The sequence below is a fragment of the Microcaecilia unicolor genome, chromosome 5 (assembly GCF_901765095.1).
Source record: "Microcaecilia unicolor chromosome 5, aMicUni1.1, whole genome shotgun sequence".
Taxonomy (NCBI): Eukaryota; Metazoa; Chordata; class Amphibia; order Gymnophiona; family Siphonopidae; genus Microcaecilia; species Microcaecilia unicolor.
The window spans coordinates 73,357,334-73,378,142 of NC_044035.1; the positions used below are offsets into that span (position 1 = coordinate 73,357,334).

At 40.9% G+C, this 20,809-nt stretch overlaps 1 protein-coding gene across 1 annotated transcript in view; it reads right to left on the reverse strand.

The window, feature by feature from the left end:
• The window catches only part of CFAP46 (cilia and flagella associated protein 46), a 418,285-nt gene that overhangs the window by 394,893 nt on the left and 2,583 nt on the right, over positions 1-20,809 (reverse strand). Inside the window, exons 2-5 of the mRNA XM_030202994.1 lie at positions 20,588-20,674; positions 15,691-15,815; positions 11,114-11,245; positions 9,209-9,273 (exon numbers count right to left, since the gene is read on the reverse strand). Of these exons, the coding sequence (XP_030058854.1) occupies positions 9,209-9,273; positions 11,114-11,245; positions 15,691-15,815; positions 20,588-20,636 (371 nt within the window). The 5' untranslated portion in view covers positions 20,637-20,674. The remainder of the gene's footprint in view (positions 1-9,208; positions 9,274-11,113; positions 11,246-15,690; positions 15,816-20,587; positions 20,675-20,809) is intronic.

Consider the following 20,809-nt stretch of genomic DNA (forward strand, 5'->3'; position numbering starts at 1 on the left):
TCTGTTCCTGGCGTGGAGGCTGTTCCGGGCTGTCCAAAGGGGAGCGCATCGACACCTCTTGAACAGAGGGCAAGCGGTCCTCTCGATGCCGATGCCTACTGGGTGCCGATTCCCTCGGCGACCCAGAGCTCTCGGTGCCGACACGGGAAGGGGACCGGTGACGATGCTTCTTCGACTTCTTGGGACGAAGCATGTCACCGGAGCTTCCCGGCACCGACGAGGAGGACGTAGAATCCAGCCGTCGCTTCCTCGGGGCCGAGGCCGAAGGAGGTCAGTCTCGGGGGGGCTGTACCGCAGGAGCCCTCAGGGTAGGGGGAGACCCACCCGAAGGCTCACCGCCACCAGCAGGGGAATGGACAGCCCTCACCTGCACTCCAGACGAAGCACCACCGTCCGACGACATCAGCAGACGAGGAGGTCTCGGTACCACCGACGCAGCCCTCCGATGTTTCGGCCCCGATGCAGAGGGTCGATGCCTCGATGCACTTGATGCAATTGGGGGCGAGGATGAAGGTCCGGGAGCCGACGACGTCGAAGCAGTCGATACTCCCGATGCCGATGCCGACGAAGAGCCCGAGAACAAAATGTTCCACTGGGCTAATCTCGCTACCTGAGTCCGCTTTTGCAAAAGAGAACACAGACTACAGGCCTGCGGGCGGTGCCCAGCCCCCTGACACTGAAGACACGACGCGTGCCTGTCAGTGAGCGAGATTACCCGGGCACACTGGGTGCACTTCTTGAAGCCGCTGGGAGACTTCGATGTCATGGGCGGAAAAATCGCGCCGGCGAGATCAAAACTCGAAATGGCGAAAATGGCACCACAAAACAGGGGGAAGAAAAAACTTCGAACCGAGGCCTAAAAGGGCCTACCCCGACAACGAAAGAAAACTTACCGGGGCAAAACTAGAGATACCGGAAGGGGAACAGACCGAAAAGGTCTCCTTCCGAACACCTTTTTTTTTTTTTTTTTTTTTTTTAGCGAAGTCAAAAACGACTTTCGAGGTCAACTTTCGGGGCGCGAACGGCGAAACATGACCGTACCGAGCGCGGACAAAAGAAGACTGGCCGGCACGAGCCGGTTCGGGCGGGAAGACGGCCGGGCATGCGCGGTGCGCATCGGCGCGCGAGGACTAGCAAAGGACTTTGCTAGAAAAGTGTTCCGATTGGAAGGGCTGCCGTGGACGTCACCCCATCAGTGAGAACAAGCAGCCTGCTTGTCCTCGGAGAATATTTTATTTTTAATTTCCTCAATACACAATACACTCACAAAAGACAAAGAGAAAAATGCCCTGTCACACTGTAGTTGTCTATTGCCTATGTTCGATTTATTTTTGTTGTACATCTCATTTCTTCAAAAAGGCAATAAATAAAACCTAATAAATAAATAAATGTGCCCAAACCATTTTCAGCATGGTCTTCACATTATTGTTCGAATATAATTAAAGGTTAAGAAATAAAAACAACAAATAAAGAATATAAAGTGATATATTTTATCGGTCAAGCTTAACACATTTTTCACTAGCTTTTGGGAACTAAAACTCCCTTCCTCAAGTCAGGACAGTATTATTTGACCATTTTGTATATGATTATCTTTATAGTTTAAGAAAAATATATACATTAAAGAACAGTATACTTACTGTAGACAGATGAAAATGAAAGAAATGAGGAAGCAGACTGATGATATAGTATGCGACAGAAGCAAGGCTTCTGAGAAAAAAATTAAACTTTTAGCTGTTAACACAAATTAACAACTGGTGGTGAAAGTTAAATGCTAAGTTCAAACAGATTCATACAGCAAAGAAATGAAAGCCAGAAAGCTCAAAAGATAGATCATGCTCATTTGGAGATGACAGAAAATAGCGAATCTACTGAACGAAGACTGGAGGGTAGCCAATGTTACTCCGATTTTTAAGAAGGGTTCCAGAGGAGATCCGGGAAATTATAGACCGGTGAGTCTGACGTTGGTGCCGGGCAAGATGGTGGAGGCTATTATTAAGAATAAAATTGCAGAGCATATACAAAAACATGGACTGATGAGACAAAGTCAGCACGGATTTAGTGAAGGGAAGTCTTGCCTCACCAATCTAATGCATTTTTTTGAGGGGGTAAGCAAACATGTGGACAATGGGGAGCCGGTTGATATTGTATATCTGGATTTTCAGAAGGTGTTTGACAAAGTGCCGCACGAAAGACTCCTGAAGAAATTGCAGAGTCATGGAATCGGAGGTAGGGTATTATTATGGATTAAGAACTGGTTGAAAGATAGGAAGCAGAGAGTAGGATTGCGTGGCCAGTATTCTCAGTGGAGGAGGGTAGTTAGTGGGGTCCCGCAGGGGTCTGTGCTGGGTCCGTTGCTTTTTAATGTATTTATAAATGACCTAGAGATGGGAATAACTAGTGAGGTAATTAAATTCGCCGATGACACAAAATTATTCAGGGTCGTCAAGTCGCAGGAGGAATGTGAACGATTACAGGAGGACCTTGCGAGACTGGGAGAATGGGCGTGCAAGTGGCAGATGAAGTTCAATGTTGACAAGTGCAAAGTGATGCATGTGGGTAAGAGGAACCCGAATTATAGCTACGTCTTGCAAGGTTCCGCGTTAGGAGTTACGGATCAAGAAAGGGATCTGGGTGTCGTCGTCGATGATACGCTGAAACCTTCTGCTCAGTGTGCTGCTGCGGCTAGGAAAGCAAATAGAATGTTGGGTGTTATTAGGAAGGGTATGGAGTCCAGGTGTGCGGATGTTATAATGCCGTTGTATCGCTCCATGGTGCGACCGCACCTGGAGTATTGTGTTCAGTACTGGTCTCCGTATCTCAAAAAAGATATAGTAGAATTGGAAAAGGTACAGCGAAGGGCGACGAAAATGATAGTGGGGATGGGACGACTTTCCTATGAAGAGAGGCTGAGAAGGCTAGGGCTTTTCAGCTTGGAGAAGAGACGGCTGAGGGGAGATATGATAGAAGTGTATAAAATAATGAGTGGAATGGATCGGGTGGATGTGAAGCGACTGTTCACGCTATCCAAAAATAATAGGACTAGAGGGCATGAGTTGAAGCTACAGTGTGGTAAATTTAAAACGAATCGGAGAAAATTTTTCTTCACCCAACGTGTAATTAGACTCTGGAATTCGTTGCCGGAGAACGTGGTACGGGCGGTTAGCTTGACGGAGTTTAAAAAGGGGTTAGATAGATTCCTAAAGGACAAGTCCATAGACCGCTATTAAATGGACTTGGAAAAATTCCGCATTTTTAGGTATAACTTGTCTGGAATGTTTTTACGTTTGGGGAACGTGCCAGGTGCCCTTGACCTGGATTGGCCACTGTCGGTGACAGGATGCTGGGCTAGATGGACCTTTGGTCTTTCCCAGTATGGCACTACTTATGTACTTATGTAAGAAGCAATGTGTAGCATCCTCCTCCCCCCACCACACATACACATATATACACTCAAGTACATGTGAACATAGAATATGTAGGGTCAGACCACTGGTCCATCAAGCCTTTCTCCAACAGTGACTAATGTGACTCACTAAGAAGTACTCAGCATATCCCAAAGAATAGATTCATTTCTTGCAGCTCCCGCCCAAAAATGAGCAGATTACCAAGGTCTACTTGGCTAATAATTATTCATAGATTTTCCTCTAGGAATTGGGTTCAAGTCATTTTAATCCTAGCTATGTTATTAGATACCTTGACCATATTCTCTGAAAAGAAATTCCACAGCTTGGTTAGTCAAATGAAAAAATAATTTTTCCTCTTTTAAATCTGCTATCAGTTAGATTCATGGAATGGTACTGTCTGAAGGCATAAATAGACATGTCCCACTTACCTGTTCCATTTCTCTCACGATTTTAAAAGCCTCCATCATTTAATGTAAATTCCAAAATTTATTATACCCTCTTTCAGCTGTCTCTTCTTCAAGCTGAAGAGCAGTAATCGGGAGTCACTCTGCAGGTTATCCAGTGCAGAAGCATGAGGAAAGGGAAAGGGGATGGGATTTGATATACTGCCTTTCTGTGGTTGCAGTCAAAGCAGTTTATATATTATATACAGGTACTTATTTCGTACCTGTACCAATAGAAGGTTAAGTGACTTGCCCAGAATCACAAGGAGCTGCAATAGGAATTGAATCCAGTTCCCCTGGTACCCAGGCCACTGCATTAACCATTAGACTACTCCTCCATTCCACATTAGCAGGCCTAAAAGGAACTACTGTTGAACTCCAGTTTCAACCTGAGGTGTTCAAAGCTCATTCAATGCCTCACAATATGTCTCTGTCTAAAAATCTAAAGGAAGATTTAAAACAACACAAAGCCGAATTAAAATATTTCTTCACTCAATGAGTAATTAAACTGGAATTCGTTGCCAGATAAGGTAAAAGCAGTTAGCTTAGGAGGGTTTAAACAATGTTTGGATAATTTCCTAATAAGATGGACTTGGGAGAATCCACTGCATATAGGATAAGCAGAATAAAATCTAAGTTACAAGAAGACATTGAGGATACGGCCAACCATTTGTATTTGGGTTTGGCAGTGGGTAGAAGACCATGATATATCACAGTTCCTGGAAGGGTTACTACCTTACATGGTTAACATCAAGTTTACTAAGCCATTTGAGAGGTAGTGAAATTACATTTTGATAGTAAAGTGGAGGTAGAGAATTGTATTTTAATAGTAAGGATAGGGGTGTAGAAAATAGAGTGGGGAAGGGGCATGGCGAGAAAGGAAGTTATGGGGGGGGGGGTCTTCAGCGAGTTGTATGGGTGCGAATGGTTTAGTTTTTGATGTTTGTGGGTAAGAATGTTTTAAACAGGTAGGTCTTGAGGTGTTTCTGAAAATTAGTGTAAGGTGTGATGGACCTTAGTGCCTTGGGGAGTATGCTCCACATCTTGGAGCTTTGGTATGGGAAGTTTGCTGCATGAATGGTCTTGTAGATGAGTTTGTGAAATCTGGGGTAGTGCAGGGTCAAATAGTTCCTTGCCTCCTTCAATGTGTTTTTAAGAGGTAAGATGATCATATTTGATATGTATGTAGGAGATTCACCGTGGATTATGAGCCAGACCATGGTACAGAGTTTGAAGGTTATGCAGGCTTTGATTGGGAGCCAATGGAGGGCTTGTAGTAAAGGGGTGGCCTTTTCGTATCAAGGCTTTCTGAAGATGAGTCTTGCTGCTGTGTTTTCAACTCTTTGTAAACTCTTGGTGATATGCTCTTTGCAGCCGGAGTAGATTGCATTGCAGTAGTCTAAGAACTGTGGATTGTACTATGGAGTCAGAATACTTTTGCAGGAAAGTTGTTTCTGATTCTCCTCAGCTTCCACATTGTGTGGAATGAGTTCATTACCACCTTAGTGACTTGGGATTCGAACATAAGTTTTTGATAAATGATTACTCCCAGGAGTTTTAGGTTGTTTGTGAAGGCGTATGTAGTCCCGTCTATGGTTATGTTGGGTATGGTTGTTTGTTTGTGGGATGCTGTTATTGCCAGGAATTGGGTTTTGTCTCTTCTAAGCTTGAATGCAGTGGCCCAATTTTCGAATGTGCTTAGACCTCCTTTGATTTTCTCGGAGATGTTTTTTATGTCGCTTTCGAAGGGGATATAGATGATCACATCGTCAGCACAGCTGACTGGGTTGATGCCTTGCTTGGTGAGTGTTTTAGTTAATGGAACCATCATGATGTTGAATAGGATCAGAGAGATGGAGGATCCTTGTCAAACACCTGACTGTGCTTTCCAGGGGGAGGACAGCTCATTTTGACTTGGTATGACCTCCTGGTCAGGAATTGTTAGAACCATTTGAGTACTGTTCTGCTAATTCTGATCTTATCAAGTATTCGTAATAAGGTGTGGTGGTCTACCATATCGAAGGCCGAGGACGTGTCTGTGGCGTGATCTGAAGCCTGATTGGGAATTGTGGAGTGTTGAGAAGCTGTTCAGGTATTCAGTGGGCTGTTTGTTGACTATACTTTTCAGGAGCTTGGCTATGAGGGGAATTGAGGCCACTGATCTGTAATTTTTTACGTCTCTTTTGCTTGTTTTGGGATTTTTAGGTATGGGTATTAGAATAACATTACCTTTTTCTTTAGGGAAGGTTCCTGTGGTTAGTAGATTGGCTAGGTAGGTTGTGATGCTTTCTAGGAATCGGTCAAGTGTCTGTGGTCTGTATGGTTCCTGGTTTCCCTGCTGCTTTGCTGCCTACCGGTAAGACGCTGCGTGATTCATGGACTAATCTCCTGCTTCTACTTAGTGCTTCTGCTTCAGTCCGGCCTGTGCCTGTCTGTCTGTGGTCTGCCTTGCCTCCTGTTTGGGTGATTTGCCTGCCGCTGCTGCTCCTCAGCAGTGGCCCAAGGGCTCACTTTTCCTCACCAGCGTGATATTTTCTACATTCTCTTTTGTGTTCCTTTAGTTCATTGGTGTACCATGGGTTTGTTTTGGTTCTGGTAGTTCTCTTCATTTTCAGCGGTGCTATGTTGTTGAGTACAGTCAGGCATCTGTCTTCCCAGGATGTTAGGAATTGTGTGTTATGGTGGTGAGGTGACAAAGAATCTGAATATATGTTAGTCCAGAAGGTTCCGTTGTCGATTTTGCCTCGGGATTCATGTAGGTCATGTATGTGGTTTTAGTTTGGGGGGCGGCCTCTTTCCAGTTGAGGGTTGCTAGTAGTTTGAAGTCGTCCAACCAAGGTGTTTCTTCCCATTTTATGCTGTTGTGTGTTATGAGGTGTATTTCTGTGAATTTGTAGGTTATTAGACCAATTGTGTTGGATTTGTTGTGGGTAAGTTGGGGAGGTGGGTACTAGAAGTTCTATTGTTAGAGAAAGTTTTGACAGTCTCTGGTACTCATATCATTTGTGTTTTCTAGGTGTAGGTTTAGATCACCAAGTAGCAGTATGTTTGAGTAGGATATCCATGGTTCCCAAACCAGGTCCTGGAGAAACTCCAGCCAGCCAGGTTTTCAGGATACCCACAATGAATATTCATGAGAGAGATTTGCATCACTGCCTCCACTGCACACAAATCTCTCTCATGAATATTCTGACTGGGTATCCTGAAAACCTGGGGTGCCTCCAGGACCAGATTTGGGAACCAATAGGTTACATGAATACTGAATTCACTGAAGAAGTTCATGGACAGAAGGTGGGAAACCCCACAAAGTATGATAAACACACAAGTAAGAGTATTAAAGCTTAAATTAGCAGTATGCAAATAGCAAAAAGACACAAATCAGTGCCTTCCTTAAATAACATACTGTTGAAACTTACTACCTTCATCTTTAGAAATTAGCCAGACAATTTTTTGTGTTTTAAATTACCCCTCCTTTGTTCAATGCATAAATTGTGCTCTGACAGACGTTTAGCCATAGCAGGACTAAATTCATATGATTATCTCCGGGCAGAGTTAGAGATGTGCTGAGGACGCAGTCTGAATCTCCCTGGACAGCAGCAAAAGTTAGTACTCTCTGGTTAAAATCAACTGTATAAGTCAGGCCTTAAAACATCTGGCCTAAAGTTTAACTAGATTACTTTAACTGGTTACATTCAGAAGTGGGATTTAATCGCTTAAGCATGCTGAATATCCAGTTAAAGTTAGAGATAATTTACCCAGAAATTTCAATCAGACCCTGTTTTATGAACCAACTCATGTAGATAAAAGGGAACAAAATTAGTGTTAATTTGACTTGGGAAGCAGTAGGGTAACCGAGCAGACAGTGGGAAAAGTCCACTAACTGTGCTATTTGCATTTAATTTGGTATGCACAATTTATTTCACACATATTCATGATGGATATCCAGAAAACTGAACTTGCTATGGAGTTTCCAGGACAGGTTTGGGAACCATAGAATCTCAAGGAAATAAAGAAATGATATATTAGTCAAAATATGAAAGTCAGAGATAGTCGATCTCTCTCCCATCTTAACTTCTATTTTTATTTTTCCAGTGCCAATACTGCATTTTAAGTTACAAATGAAGGAACATTTGCTTTTCCTTCATTCTGATTTAAGTAGAGTATCATTTTACATAGAACATAGAGATTAAAACTGAGATGGCCAAGTCAGGACATGCTCAGTTCTGGTGGTATTTTAGAAAAGGATTTGCTGCCATAGAGCCTTTTCGAAATATTGGCAGGAATGTAGGTGCATTTGCTGGCATGTGCAGTGGCAGCAGCCATTTTAAAAATATACAAGAGGATAAAATGAACAGCACAAACCCAGCAGCTTCCTAGTAAAGAAGTCCACTCTTATACATGGAGGTTCCAATTTCACCCTTCCACGTGTAGCTGCCCTATTTTACAAACATACACATGTTAAGCATAGCCAATTAAGTAGTGAGGCCATAATGTTAACCTGGTTTCATTTTGGAGGTGGAAATGAACTATATGGGATTTAAAAAGACAGCTCCCTTAATTCCTGGCCAAAATGAGAACTTTTTAAAAACTTCTGCATGCCTTCGAGCTAGTGTAAACCTCAATATGAAATTTTCCCCATACTCATGTATTCCCTTTGTAAAATAGGGAAATCAATGTGTGGATCTTAATGTGTCAACAGCAGCATTCTGAAATTGGCGTTGACATGTGTATGGGACATACATGAGTAAATGCCGCTATCGAGACATGGAGGTGTTTCTAAAATAGTGGCCATAGTGTAGTGGCCCAGGTACTGTAAGCGTTAAAGACTAGGATGCCGGAGAGACTGGCACACTGGAGAAATTCAACACCCCTTTGTTTGTGAAAGTTTAACTTTAAAAGGGCAATATTCAGAGAACTGTAAAATATTTGAAAAAGTTATCCATGTAAAGTTATCCATATATTCACCTGTCTTATATGTTTAAGTCGTTTGGCTGAGTATAAACAGAATAATTTATATGAATAGTTTGCCTAAATAAAGTTAAAACATATCACTGCCGCGGCCAACTCAATTTCATCGCTCTCTGTATAACTTATAATTCTGCCCAAGATTTCCACTAGCCCCTATGGATCAAGTTTTGCAATATAGTGCTTTATATGCCAAAATTTAATCATCCAATAACCAGCAATTTTCTAAATGCTTTAGTGGTTGGCACCTGCTGCTAACCTCTAAAGTTGATAAAGAGCAAGACATATGACAATTAATAGAATGTGATCAGCAGATAAGTCAGGGTATGTTATCAATAACACAAACACAACAAAGTTTCACTTTCCCCGTAAATGTTATACAAAAGAACTTCTCACCTTGGCTGTGGTTTTGCAAATTCTATTGCTTTTAGAAAAAACATCAATGACTTTTCAAATATCTCCTAAAACACAAACAGGAAATTTGGATTTGTACAAAAGATGTTTCTAATCTTCTATAAAATGAATAAACTGCAATACTTCAAGACAAATCTGTTCAGGTATTCAGGGTATATACAATGGAAATACATGAGATATTTGTAAACAAGGATGCCACAGAACATACAAATTTATTCCAGGTGTTTATACTGTGGATATCTGCCTGTCCAATGTCTTTTCTTTCATAGGGTGACCGTGTAACTCCTTGTCAAAAAGGAGAGGTTGAACCTGCCCTGGTGTTGTCCTAATGCATGCATCATATGCAATTCTGAAATGCTTAAGAAAATTGGGACTACGAGGTCTGTACACTAAAGCTTATGGTGAACACTAAAGGAGGGAGGGATGCAGAAGGGGATGGGGGAATATGCTGTTCTGCATATACCCTACCTAATGTGCTATCCTCTAAGGCTCTGACATGTATACTAAATAGACCTCCAAAGATTCTAGCAGGTATACACACAGAATAGGTATCTGAAAGCAATAGAGGGAACATCAGATGCAAATTAGATTTTAGCAGGTACATAAGTATTGCCATACTGGGAAAGACCAAAGGTCCATCAAGCCCAGCATCCTGTTTCCAACAGTGGCCAATCCAGGTCACAAATACCTGGCAAGGTACCTTGGAAACAGCACGGTATTCTCTTATCTACATGCCATTTCACACATGCCCACTAACATTTAAAAATGAACATCCTGCATTTAACACTGTCAACATAAATTAATTTGAAAACAGTAAAATGCAGATGTTCATTACTCAATTAACAAAAACCAGCTCCACAGCCCTGGTCACATGAAACGATGTCAGAACTAGGAAGGTAAATCTATAAAAAGACACCTACTATAGGTGCTGGTTATGGTGCCTTAATTTTAAACTAATTATACAAAGGAAAGTAGGTGCCTACTTCTGAATACTAGTGCAAGTGGTATAGAACGTGTATACATCTAAACATGACTACCAGCCCTATAGCTGGTGTAAATGCTCATTCCTAAATGTATACAAACAATGCTCTCTACTAACAATGTACTAGGACCATCAGAATTTGAGTCAATATTTCAATCTTAACCACCTCGGTGTGATTATTTACCATCAAATGTTCCTCATCGGTCCAGGTTAAAAAAAAAAATCCTTGTTTGATCACTCTCTCTCACAAAGATTATCTTCATTTTTAATGTTTTCAAGAAAAAGAGAGAAAACATTAAAAATGTTTGTGAGAGAAAGTGAGTAAACAAGGATTTTTTTTAAAAGCCTGGACTGATAAGGAACTTTCGATGGTGAATAATCACACCAAGGTGATAAAGATTGAAACATCAACTCAAATTCTGATGGTCTTCAAAAACACAGTATATTGTTAATAGAGAGCATTATTTCTATTTATTGAGATTTAGCTCCTACTAATTGAATATATTTTTGAACATAAGTACACATTCCTAAATGTATACATTAATGTGCATAAATGATAGTTTTCTATAATTTACGTGCATACGTATGCAGTCTGTCCACTCTCTGCCCAAACTCCACCTGAGCACACACTCACTGGAAAGAAATGCATTGCACCATCGAAACAGGGTGTATACTTTTCCACTAGCTGGTATCCCATTAGAGGCCATTTATATGTCTTCTTGCCACCTAAAACTAGACAGCTCCGTATGAAATTACCTCCTAGATACAAAAAACTTACTAATCAGATCCCATGGCACCTATATGAATTGGGCTGTGAAATACTTACAAAAACCATCCCTTTACATTAAGCTATCAACTCTTACAAAGTAAAGCTACCAAGATGGCATATAATTTCAGATTCTTACCATATTAGCAGAAGACTGGTCATTATACAACTGGCCTTCACACAAGTAGGCTCTTCCCAGAAATTGATTTGGAATATGTTTTCCTTTAAAATACATATCAAGACAATCCTTGACAATTTCCATGTTCCCAAGCTTCAAGAAAAGAAAGGCAGAAGTAAATACGTTTACTTGCTTAAGGGAGGAGTTGGCCAAAATTTGTGAAGATTTTCATGAGACCAATAAAAAGATTACTCTGTAGGAACCAAAGAAAACTTCAGTGCCCCCTTCTTCTAATTATTTGCAAATTTTTATTGGTTCTATTTATAGACCTCATATAAGGATAACTCATTTCTACTCCATACTTAGGGGCCCTTTTATAAAGCAGCAGTAAGGAGCTGGCACCAGCGGTAGTTCCACTTCTAGCGTACGGCATTTCCAGCACTAGCGGAAATATTTGAAAAATATTTCTGCAGGTGTTAACACAGCGGTAACTGGACAGTGCTGCGCGCTACCCGGTAACCACTGGGTTAGCGTGGGAGCCCTTACCACCACCTCAATGAGTGGCAGTAAGTGCTCCTCCTCCCCCGCATGACCACGGGGTAAGTGATATTTTACCACATGGCCATTTATTTTGTTCGGCCTTTTTACTCACTGTGGTAAAAAGGGCCTCAGCATGCAGCAAAAACGGCCCCTGTCACTAGCGCAGGGCCCTTTTTACTGCAGCTTAGTAAAATGCCCCTTAGGTCCTTATTTTAGAAGTTCTATCTGTATTTTGGAAGTCTGAAAACTGGCAACTAGACGTCCATATTGCAGGGACATCCAAATCCCAATTTTATAAAGTTGGGATATGGACATTTAAACAAACTGCAGTATGTCCTTATGGCAAGGGGGCGTGGTCTAGGCATGTATTGGGTGGGGCTAGGGAGGAGCAAAATTTGCACATCCAACTTTGATTTCAGAAGGGGAGAGAATGTTCATGTCCAGAAAGGCGAATGTTATTTGGACTTGGTAGTTGGCACGTCCAGCTTACAGAAAGGTCCTCTGATTAAGCAACTGTCCACTGGAGATTTCAAGGCATGTCACCTCCTTAATCCCCAGTGGTTGCTGTCCCATCCCTCCTCCAAATGTGAAACTAGCAAAGGATTAGGCTATATGACAACTTCAGGAACTATGGACATTCATCATACTAAAATCTTCTTTTAAAATTAACTTAATAGAACTGCATGCAGAGTTGAGCGGTAGCTTAATGGTTAGTACAGTGGGGGTGAGAACCAAGGGTTCAAATCCTACTTCAGATCTTTATGATTTTTTTTTGTGAGCCTTCCAGGGACAGAAAAAAATACCTACTCTTCCTGAATGTGCACCACTTCAATAGCCTTCATGCTTAAAGTTTTTTTCTATACATTCAGGTACAGTAGGTATATTTCTGTCCCTGGAGGGCTCACAATTAAAAACAAAACAAAACACAAATAGCTTAAATGGGATTTGAACCTGAGTCCCCTGGTTCTAAACTGCTGCTCTATTAGGCCACTGCTCTGCTCTGTAAGGCTGTCAATTTGGTAATTTTATAACATGGACTGGGAGGACAAACAAGAAGTGGAAAGACAGTGGTCCAGGCTGAAAGCAGCAATAAATAAGACTACTGATCTTTATGTGGGGAGAGTAAATGAAAGCAAGAAAAAAAGGAAACCGATATGGTTTTCCAAGCAAATGGCTGATAAAATAAAGGCAAAAGAGTTGGCGTTCATGACATACAGAAAAACTCAAGACGAACACAGAGAGGAATACTGAATGAATCTGAAAGAAGCCAAGAGAGAGATACGATTAGCAGAAGAAAATCTGGGAGAACAACCATGATTGGCTGGCAAAGGAACATATGAGCATGGAATGGATATAGCACTGTTCTCGGAAGAGGGTGTTTATGAACAACTTGAAAATTTGAAGGTGGACAAAGTCATGGGACCGAACGAGATCTATCCCAGGATATTGGTGGAGCTCAGAGAGGTTCTGGCAGGTCCTCGTAAAGATTTAATAACTCCTTAGAGACGGGGGAGGTTCCATGGGATAGGAGAAGAGTGGATGTGGACCTTTTCACAAATGTGGTGACAGAGAAGAAGCTGGAAAAAACAGGCTGGTAAGCCTCACTTCGGTTATTGGAAAAGTAATGGAAGCGCTGCTGAAGGAAAGGATAGTAAATTTCCTGGAATCCAATGATTTACAAGATTCAAGGCAACATGGTTTTCCCAAAGGTAAATCGTGCCACGTGAATCTGATTGAATTCTTTGACTGGGTGACTGGAGAACTGGATTGAGGATGTGCACTAGATGTAATCTACTTAGATTTCAGCAAAGCCTTTGACACAGTTCGCCATAGGAGGCTCTTGAATAAACTTGACATGCTAAAAATAGGACCCAAAGTGGTGAACTGGATTAGGAACTGCAGTGTTGACAAATACCAGAGGGGGATGGCTAATGGCATTCACTCAAAGGAAGGAAAGGTGAATAGTGGAGTGCCTCAAGGATTGGTGCTGGATCCGATTCTGTTCAATATATTTGTGATCGACATTACCAAAGGGATAGAAGGTAGGGTTTGCCTTTTTACGGTTGATACCAAGATTTGTAACAGAGTGGACACCCCGGAGGGAGTGGAAAGCATGAAAAAGGATTTGCCAAATTTAGAAGAATGGTCTAACGTTTGGCAATTAAAATTCAATGCAAAGAAGTGCAGAGTGATGCACTTAGGGAGCAGAAATCCAAGGGAGCCGTAAGTGCTAGGAAGTGAGCAGCTGATATGCACAGACAGGGAGAGGGACCTTGGGCTGATAGTATCTGAGGATCTGAAAGCGACGAAACAGTGTTACAAGGTGATGGCTGTAGCCAGAAGGATGCTAGGCTGCATAGAGAGAGGCATAACCAGCAGAAGAAAAGAGGTGTTGACACCCCTGCAGAAGTCATTGGTGAGGCCCCACTTGGAGTATTGTGTTCAGTTTTGGAGGCTGTATCTTGTTGAGGATGTAAAAAGACTTGAAGTGGTCCAGAGGAAGGTGACAAAAATAGTATGGGGCTTGCACCAAAAGACATATGAGAAAACACTGGAAGACCTGAATATGTACTCCCTACAGGAGAGGAGGGAGAGGGGAGATATGATACAGACATTTAAATACTTGAAAGGTATTAATATAAAAACAAATATTTTCCAGAAAAGGGACATTATAACTAGAGGATATGAATTGAGGTAGCGGAGTGGTAGACTTAAGAGAAAATTGTTTTTCCATGAAGAGGGTGGTTGATGCCTGGAATATCCTCCCGAGGGAAGTGGTGGAGAAAAAAAAGCAGTGATGGAATTCAAAAAGGCGTGGGATGAACAGAGAATCTCTAATTAGAAAATGAATGGTATAAAATAAAACAAAAAACTTAAATGGTTGCATGTGTGTTTGCATGTCGAGTGGCGCTTTAGATGCCATCTCTGGCTGTGAAGAACTGGGGCTGGTGCTGGGCAGGCTTATACGGTTTGGGTCCCATATATGGCTATCCAGTTTAGGATGGGCTGGAGAGGGCTTCAATGGAAACACGAGGACAGTGCCAGGCATACTTTTACGGTCTGTGTCCTGCAATTGACAAAGATGGATTTGATAGTCTGGAGTGGGCTTCGATTGGCAACTTCAGTAGTTGGAAACACAAGATAGGGCCAGGCCAACTTCAATGGTCTATGTCCCAGAAATGCCAAATGGAGACAATGATCAAGTATTTTATATCACAATCATTGCTGGTTTAATCATGATTTGATAATGAGTGTGACCAGTGCTTTGTTTGAGGGGGTATTTGGGGGTACTGAGTACCAGCACCTTTTCCACTGTCTGCTAAAATTGACCCATGGACCCCAAGTTTTAATGAAAGAGCTCAGGCTCTACACACCAATTCTGCCTTGTCATAGATTCTGTGACTGGTTGCAGAGGGCCTGGCTATTGTGGGATGGGTCCATCAGTGATCACCTCACCCCTGAAGGGTGGCCTTAGCATTTGAGTACCGGCACCTTTTTTGCTAGTAAAAACGCACTGAGTGTGACTGCTGGTCAGATTGGATGGACCGTTCAGGTCTTTATTTGCCGTCATTTACTATATTACCATACTGCCACAAATGCATCTATGTCCCTTGTTTGGCCCCATTTGTGGTTTAGACATTTCAGTTTATAAAATGGATGTTCAAGCTGGACATCAAAAGCAGCTGGATGTCCATTTCTCATGTAATTTAGAACAGGCTGTTCATCAGCTGATCACATGAGAAATGGAATTCCATATGTGACATATTGACTTTGATGTCCCTATCTAAAATGTCATGCCACACACCTTGTTTTACAAAGTATACCCACAGTTATACTAAATTGTCTACTTACCATAGCGGCAAATAAATTGGCTAATAGGACTGAAATCGGGGTGTTAAGGTAAGTATATAAGAAAGCAAAGGCCCCACATCTTTAGTATTATTACATAACAGCAGCTTCACTGAGCACTTCCCATCCCTCCATACTTATTTCCACATTTAGTACATCTTTAGATTACAAGAATACTAATCTAAAAGTTATAAAATCACTTTACATACCTGAAGAGCCTGCTCTGCACATAAGACGTACAGGTCTGAGCTGAAGCTTTCAAACTTATCCACTGCACTTTTGTTTATTTCAGCTGCTTTCATCATATCATAAGCAATCTTCAGAGCTTGAACATCTTAAAGCATGAAATAAATTTTATAAGCATAAATGAGGCATCAACACATTCCTTTATCATGACAATTTTGAGAACATTACTTGCTTAAGGCCACTCGAGTTAATTTTATTTTGTGGTTTGTTACTGTAAGCATTTTAATTATGATGGTTATAATTAATTTGACCATATGCTGTTTTAAATGTGTTAATAGCAGGATATAACAGTTCAATTAAAATTCAGCAGGTGTGATGGAAGCAGAAAATGGAAAAAAAAACGCAACGAATCAGGGAAAAGCCTGAAAAAAACAAAAATAAACTCATTTTTTGGCTTGTGTTGTGCACATCATGTTACTGTTTAGCACTGTATACCAAACCAGAAACGTTATAGAGGGAGTCAGAGAGGAGGCTGTCTCAGTGCATACAGTAAAGACTGACACAATCCCTTTCAATGTACCTTTCTTAAAGAAACATGCTAGAAAACTATGACAGAAACTTTGGCTACCCTCAGCTGTCCTGCTGATTAGTGTACAGTAACAAACTTGCAAACTAAGCTCAAAGTTGTTAAATACTATGCAGATTGAGAGAAATTACAGGAGGATCTTGAGAGACTGGAAGACTGGGCATCCTAATGGAAGATGGCCCTTAATTTGGACAAGTAGAAAGTGATGCACATAGGAAAGAAGAATCTAAATTATAGGTAGATTCTACTTTAGGAGTCACCATCCAGGAAAAAGATCAAGGTGTCATTGAAATCTTCTGCTCTTTGTGTGGCAGTGGACAAAAAGCAAATATAATGTTAGGAATTATTAGGAAAGGAATAGAAAATAAAACAAAAATATATCGTAATGCTTCTGTATCACTCCATCATAGATAGCCTGCAGTTATCATATACATGAACGATTCTACACTCCAATTACTTGCAAATAAGATATTGAAAGAAATTTGCACACATGTATGTGTTAGCTGTGGGTTGTCTTTGATGGGACTGTATACCTGGTTTTGTTTTGAGTTGGTTCTGTATAGCTCCATGGCACAACTGTACCTTGAAAACTGTGTGCAATTATGGTCACTGCATCTTAAGAAAAATATAGTAGAACTGGAAAAGGTACAGAGAAGGGAGACCAAAATGATTACGGGGAAGAAATAACTCTTGTATGAGGAAAGGCTACAAAGGTTACAGCTATTCAGCTTGGAGAAGAGATGATAGAGGTGTGTAAAATCCCGAGTAAATGGAAAAGTAAACCAAATCAACTGTTTACTCTTTCAAAAAGTATAAAAACTAGGGGAGATGCCAGGAACTCCTGATGCTGAAAACCTAACACCAGTGCTAAAGGTGATTAGTGGTGGACTAGTGCTGGCATTAGTGTGCCCCAAATGTTCTAATTACCCTGCTGCAATGTTTTAAGAAAAAGTTTCCCAAGCATCTATAGCATGGGAAACTGCACCAGGTTCAGGGCAGTGTAGAAGGGTTGGTAGAGGAGCTTCTTTCCCACCATCCTTACTATCCTGCCCCAGACTGCTTCCTGCATTCCCTAACCCGAAGTCACGAGCCCAACCTGACCCAACCCAGCTGAGACCCTCCCCTATATTAAAAAATATTCCTGGGTAGTCTAATGGCCTCCTGACCCTCCCTCCCACCCACACAATAGCAGTCTTAGACTCCCCCTCGTCCCATAACCAAAAACCACCCTGGATGTCTAGTTCCCCACCCTTACCCCATGATCCCCATGTATGGTAAACAGGCCCCACCCATTGCATCCCAGGATGCACAGGGTGGGGTGCCACCATTTTGAAGATATAAAAATAGAGACTTTGATTACAGAAATGGCTTCTCTATGAAAATCAGATAATTTGGTAATGAAGAATAGATATTTTTCTTGTAAAAATTGGAATTTCTGGAGAACCAATTAAGGGAAAAAAACTTGAGCATGATAAATTTACCTATAATATCCTATATATCAGCTACTGAATTCTTGAAGAAATATTTCTCTGATACTTTGTTAATACCTTTTGATAGCCACCTTTTGATGACTAAAATTATATTTCCTTTAAAATTATATTTCCTTTAAAATCTTCTTTATCAGAGAAAAGAGATGTAAGTTTAACCGACATTTTGGAAAATTCAGAAGTTATAGATAGTTATATTATTAGTAAGACTTTTCATCTTTGATTTAGATAGGAACAATGTTTTGAAATTGTATTTCCGATACATGGTTGATTGTTTTTTGGGTTCAAAGATGCATATATTTCCTGACACATCAAGGGAATCGCAGACTGGGAGGTGTGAAGTCTTGGATTTTAAGCCACGAATCATTGCCCTAGGTGGGACCTTCCTAGCGCGATTCCCTTGTAAGTGTTTTATTTCTTTATTACTTATTTGTTTGAACCTAAGAAATTATAAGAGTTTGTGGAAACAGATGAAGAATCCTCTGCAGCAACTTCCTTCAGTTACCACTGTACCGGCTGCAATAACCGATTAACCTTCCTCCCTCAGAAAATGTGAAGTGTAAGATTAACCATTTTGAGTTTTTCTTATTTTCTTTAAGATTGTTTTCCTGGGATCTTCTAGTTGTGGACAATTATGTAAATATATATTGTTGAGAAAATGTTTTCCTTTTTATATTAATTTCTGTATTTCCTTACATTTATGTGATAAATGTGAATGTAATTAAGTAAAATGATAAATAAAATAAAAAAATAAAAAAATATATATTGTAGTGAAAAAACAGCATAATATAACAAAGAACTTTACCAGAGTTCCTGCGGAATAAAACAAAATGGAGAAAGTATGAAATGCATATGATATGGCTTAAATAAGATCAATTCCTATATAACCAGAGAAACAACCATTAATATTAGAACTTAGGATACATGTACTTTGCATAGATCACCCTAGGCATAACATACTATACATGTACAAGTCCTAACCCAGCGGTATCGCTAATAGACTGTAAAAAATTTTAGGTAAAATCTAAATTAAGATATCGTTTAATTGAACTACTATTTCAAAGATAGAGGGCGTACACAATTCATCTAAGAGACAACTATCTTCTAAAGGCTTGGAAACAAACCTTTGAGCTTGGATGTGGAGTCCTTGTGTAAGAGGGAGTCTGGAAAAAAGGAAACGTTGGCAATAAGGAGAAAAACTAAAATAGTAAGTTTTTTGTGGGAGTATTTGGTTGGAATATGAAATCAATAAAATAAACATATAAATGAGGCAATAGCCTTTGAATGTAATGCATGGGAAACAAACACTAATATGGTAACGCGAAAGCAACACGTCGTGTTGTAATATTTATAAACTTAGAAACGCCCCGCCATATTGCTGCATTTTAAACGACAAAGATGCTGAACAATCTAAACATATAGACATCATAATAAAACTAAAAATAAAAAACCAATTATACAAAGTCACAGACTTGCTGAAATCTTACAATAACACTGCAAAATTACAAACTTCCTGGTATCTTGCATTAGAGCGACAAAAATCTAGGGTATACATATGTTAGCAGACATTGGAATTTGAACAAACTAAAGAAAAAAAGATCTCCATTTCATACCAGGCAGTCAGAGTATAAACGGAATCCAAATTTACTAACAAAAGGCTATGGACAAATTGATAGGAATGCACTGCTACAGAGTATTATAAAAAAAAAGACCTTTGTAATGTAAGATAAAAAGTAGCGGTTAGCGTTGCTTGCATCCACGAGTTGAAAATAAATGGTGTTTGTGGGCGGTGTTAACTGTTAAATAGTGTAAAAAGGCGCCAAACCAGACTGGAAATGAGGTCACAGATGTGGTGGTGAAATGACATGCGAGTGCGTCACTATAGTCCCGAACATATCAGATAAATAATAATCTTACGTTACTTACGTCAGACGAGGGCGGGCCAGAGAGGAAAGGAGGGAAGTCCGAAGGGACGCGATCAGCTGTTACTTGCTGCAGCGCTTTCACACGGAGGTGAGAGGCGCTGTGAGGGCCCGGCCCGGTGGCAGACGGAAGGGGCGGGTGGAGGGGGAGCGGCGGCGACCTCAGGGGGGATGGCGGGGACGGGGCAACAGGGATGCAGAGAATGGCAGGGAGGCCGGGGCTACGGGAAGCTGTCATTTCAATGCAGGGGGGATGGGGGAGCGGCGGCGGCGACCTGGGGGGGGGGCAGCTCGTCTATTCCATCGGTAAACAGTCGACTGGCCGACTGTTTACCGATGGAATAGAGAATGCAAGTGAGCTACAACGAGCAGCTCATTTGCATTCCCTTTCCTTAATGCATGCCCGTTCCTTACCGATTCGCTAAGGGAATCGGTAAGGGAAGAGCTTTAACGATTTGTTAGTGCATCTTGGCCTAAGTGCCACCGAATATCCCCTCCTGAGCTGCTCATGGTATTTAAACAGGCAGGGGCCTTTCCTCCCAGGATAAATTGTTTTGAATATTGAGCCTTTAATTTCCCTGTGAATCCTCAACCCAGACTGAAACAATGTATTTTTTCCTGTTCTCACCTTGCTGGTCCATTAAACTGCCAAAAGAAAAAAATTCAACCCAACCTCCTTTTGAGTCAACTAGGCTAATGAAGTGCACATTTAAAATCAGAGTAATAAGTACTATCACAGAGGAGTTGCAGTTCTAAGGCTGATGAATGTTTAATTAAAGTAGAAAGCATTTAGTTTCACCTTTCACTTGGCAACATTTACATGGAAATGTGTATTCGCATACATTACATATGCCTTGCCTTATTCATTTATGCTTAGATTGCAAGTAAATGTGTCTAGTATAGGTAGAGTATTTAATTAAAGTACCTTGATCATGCTGAGCCACAGAAAGATGCTGTTTGATAACCGTGTCCATGATGTTTTATTTATATAAAGGCTTCTGCTGAATGTTTACTGCAAAGAAGATAATAGAAAAGATCTCTGAGCAAATAAATATGTAAGAGGAAAATCAAGTTAACTTATGTGTTTCACAAGAACCAGATAAACTGATTTTGTATGCAGGGTTCATCAGAAATAATTTACAGCTGC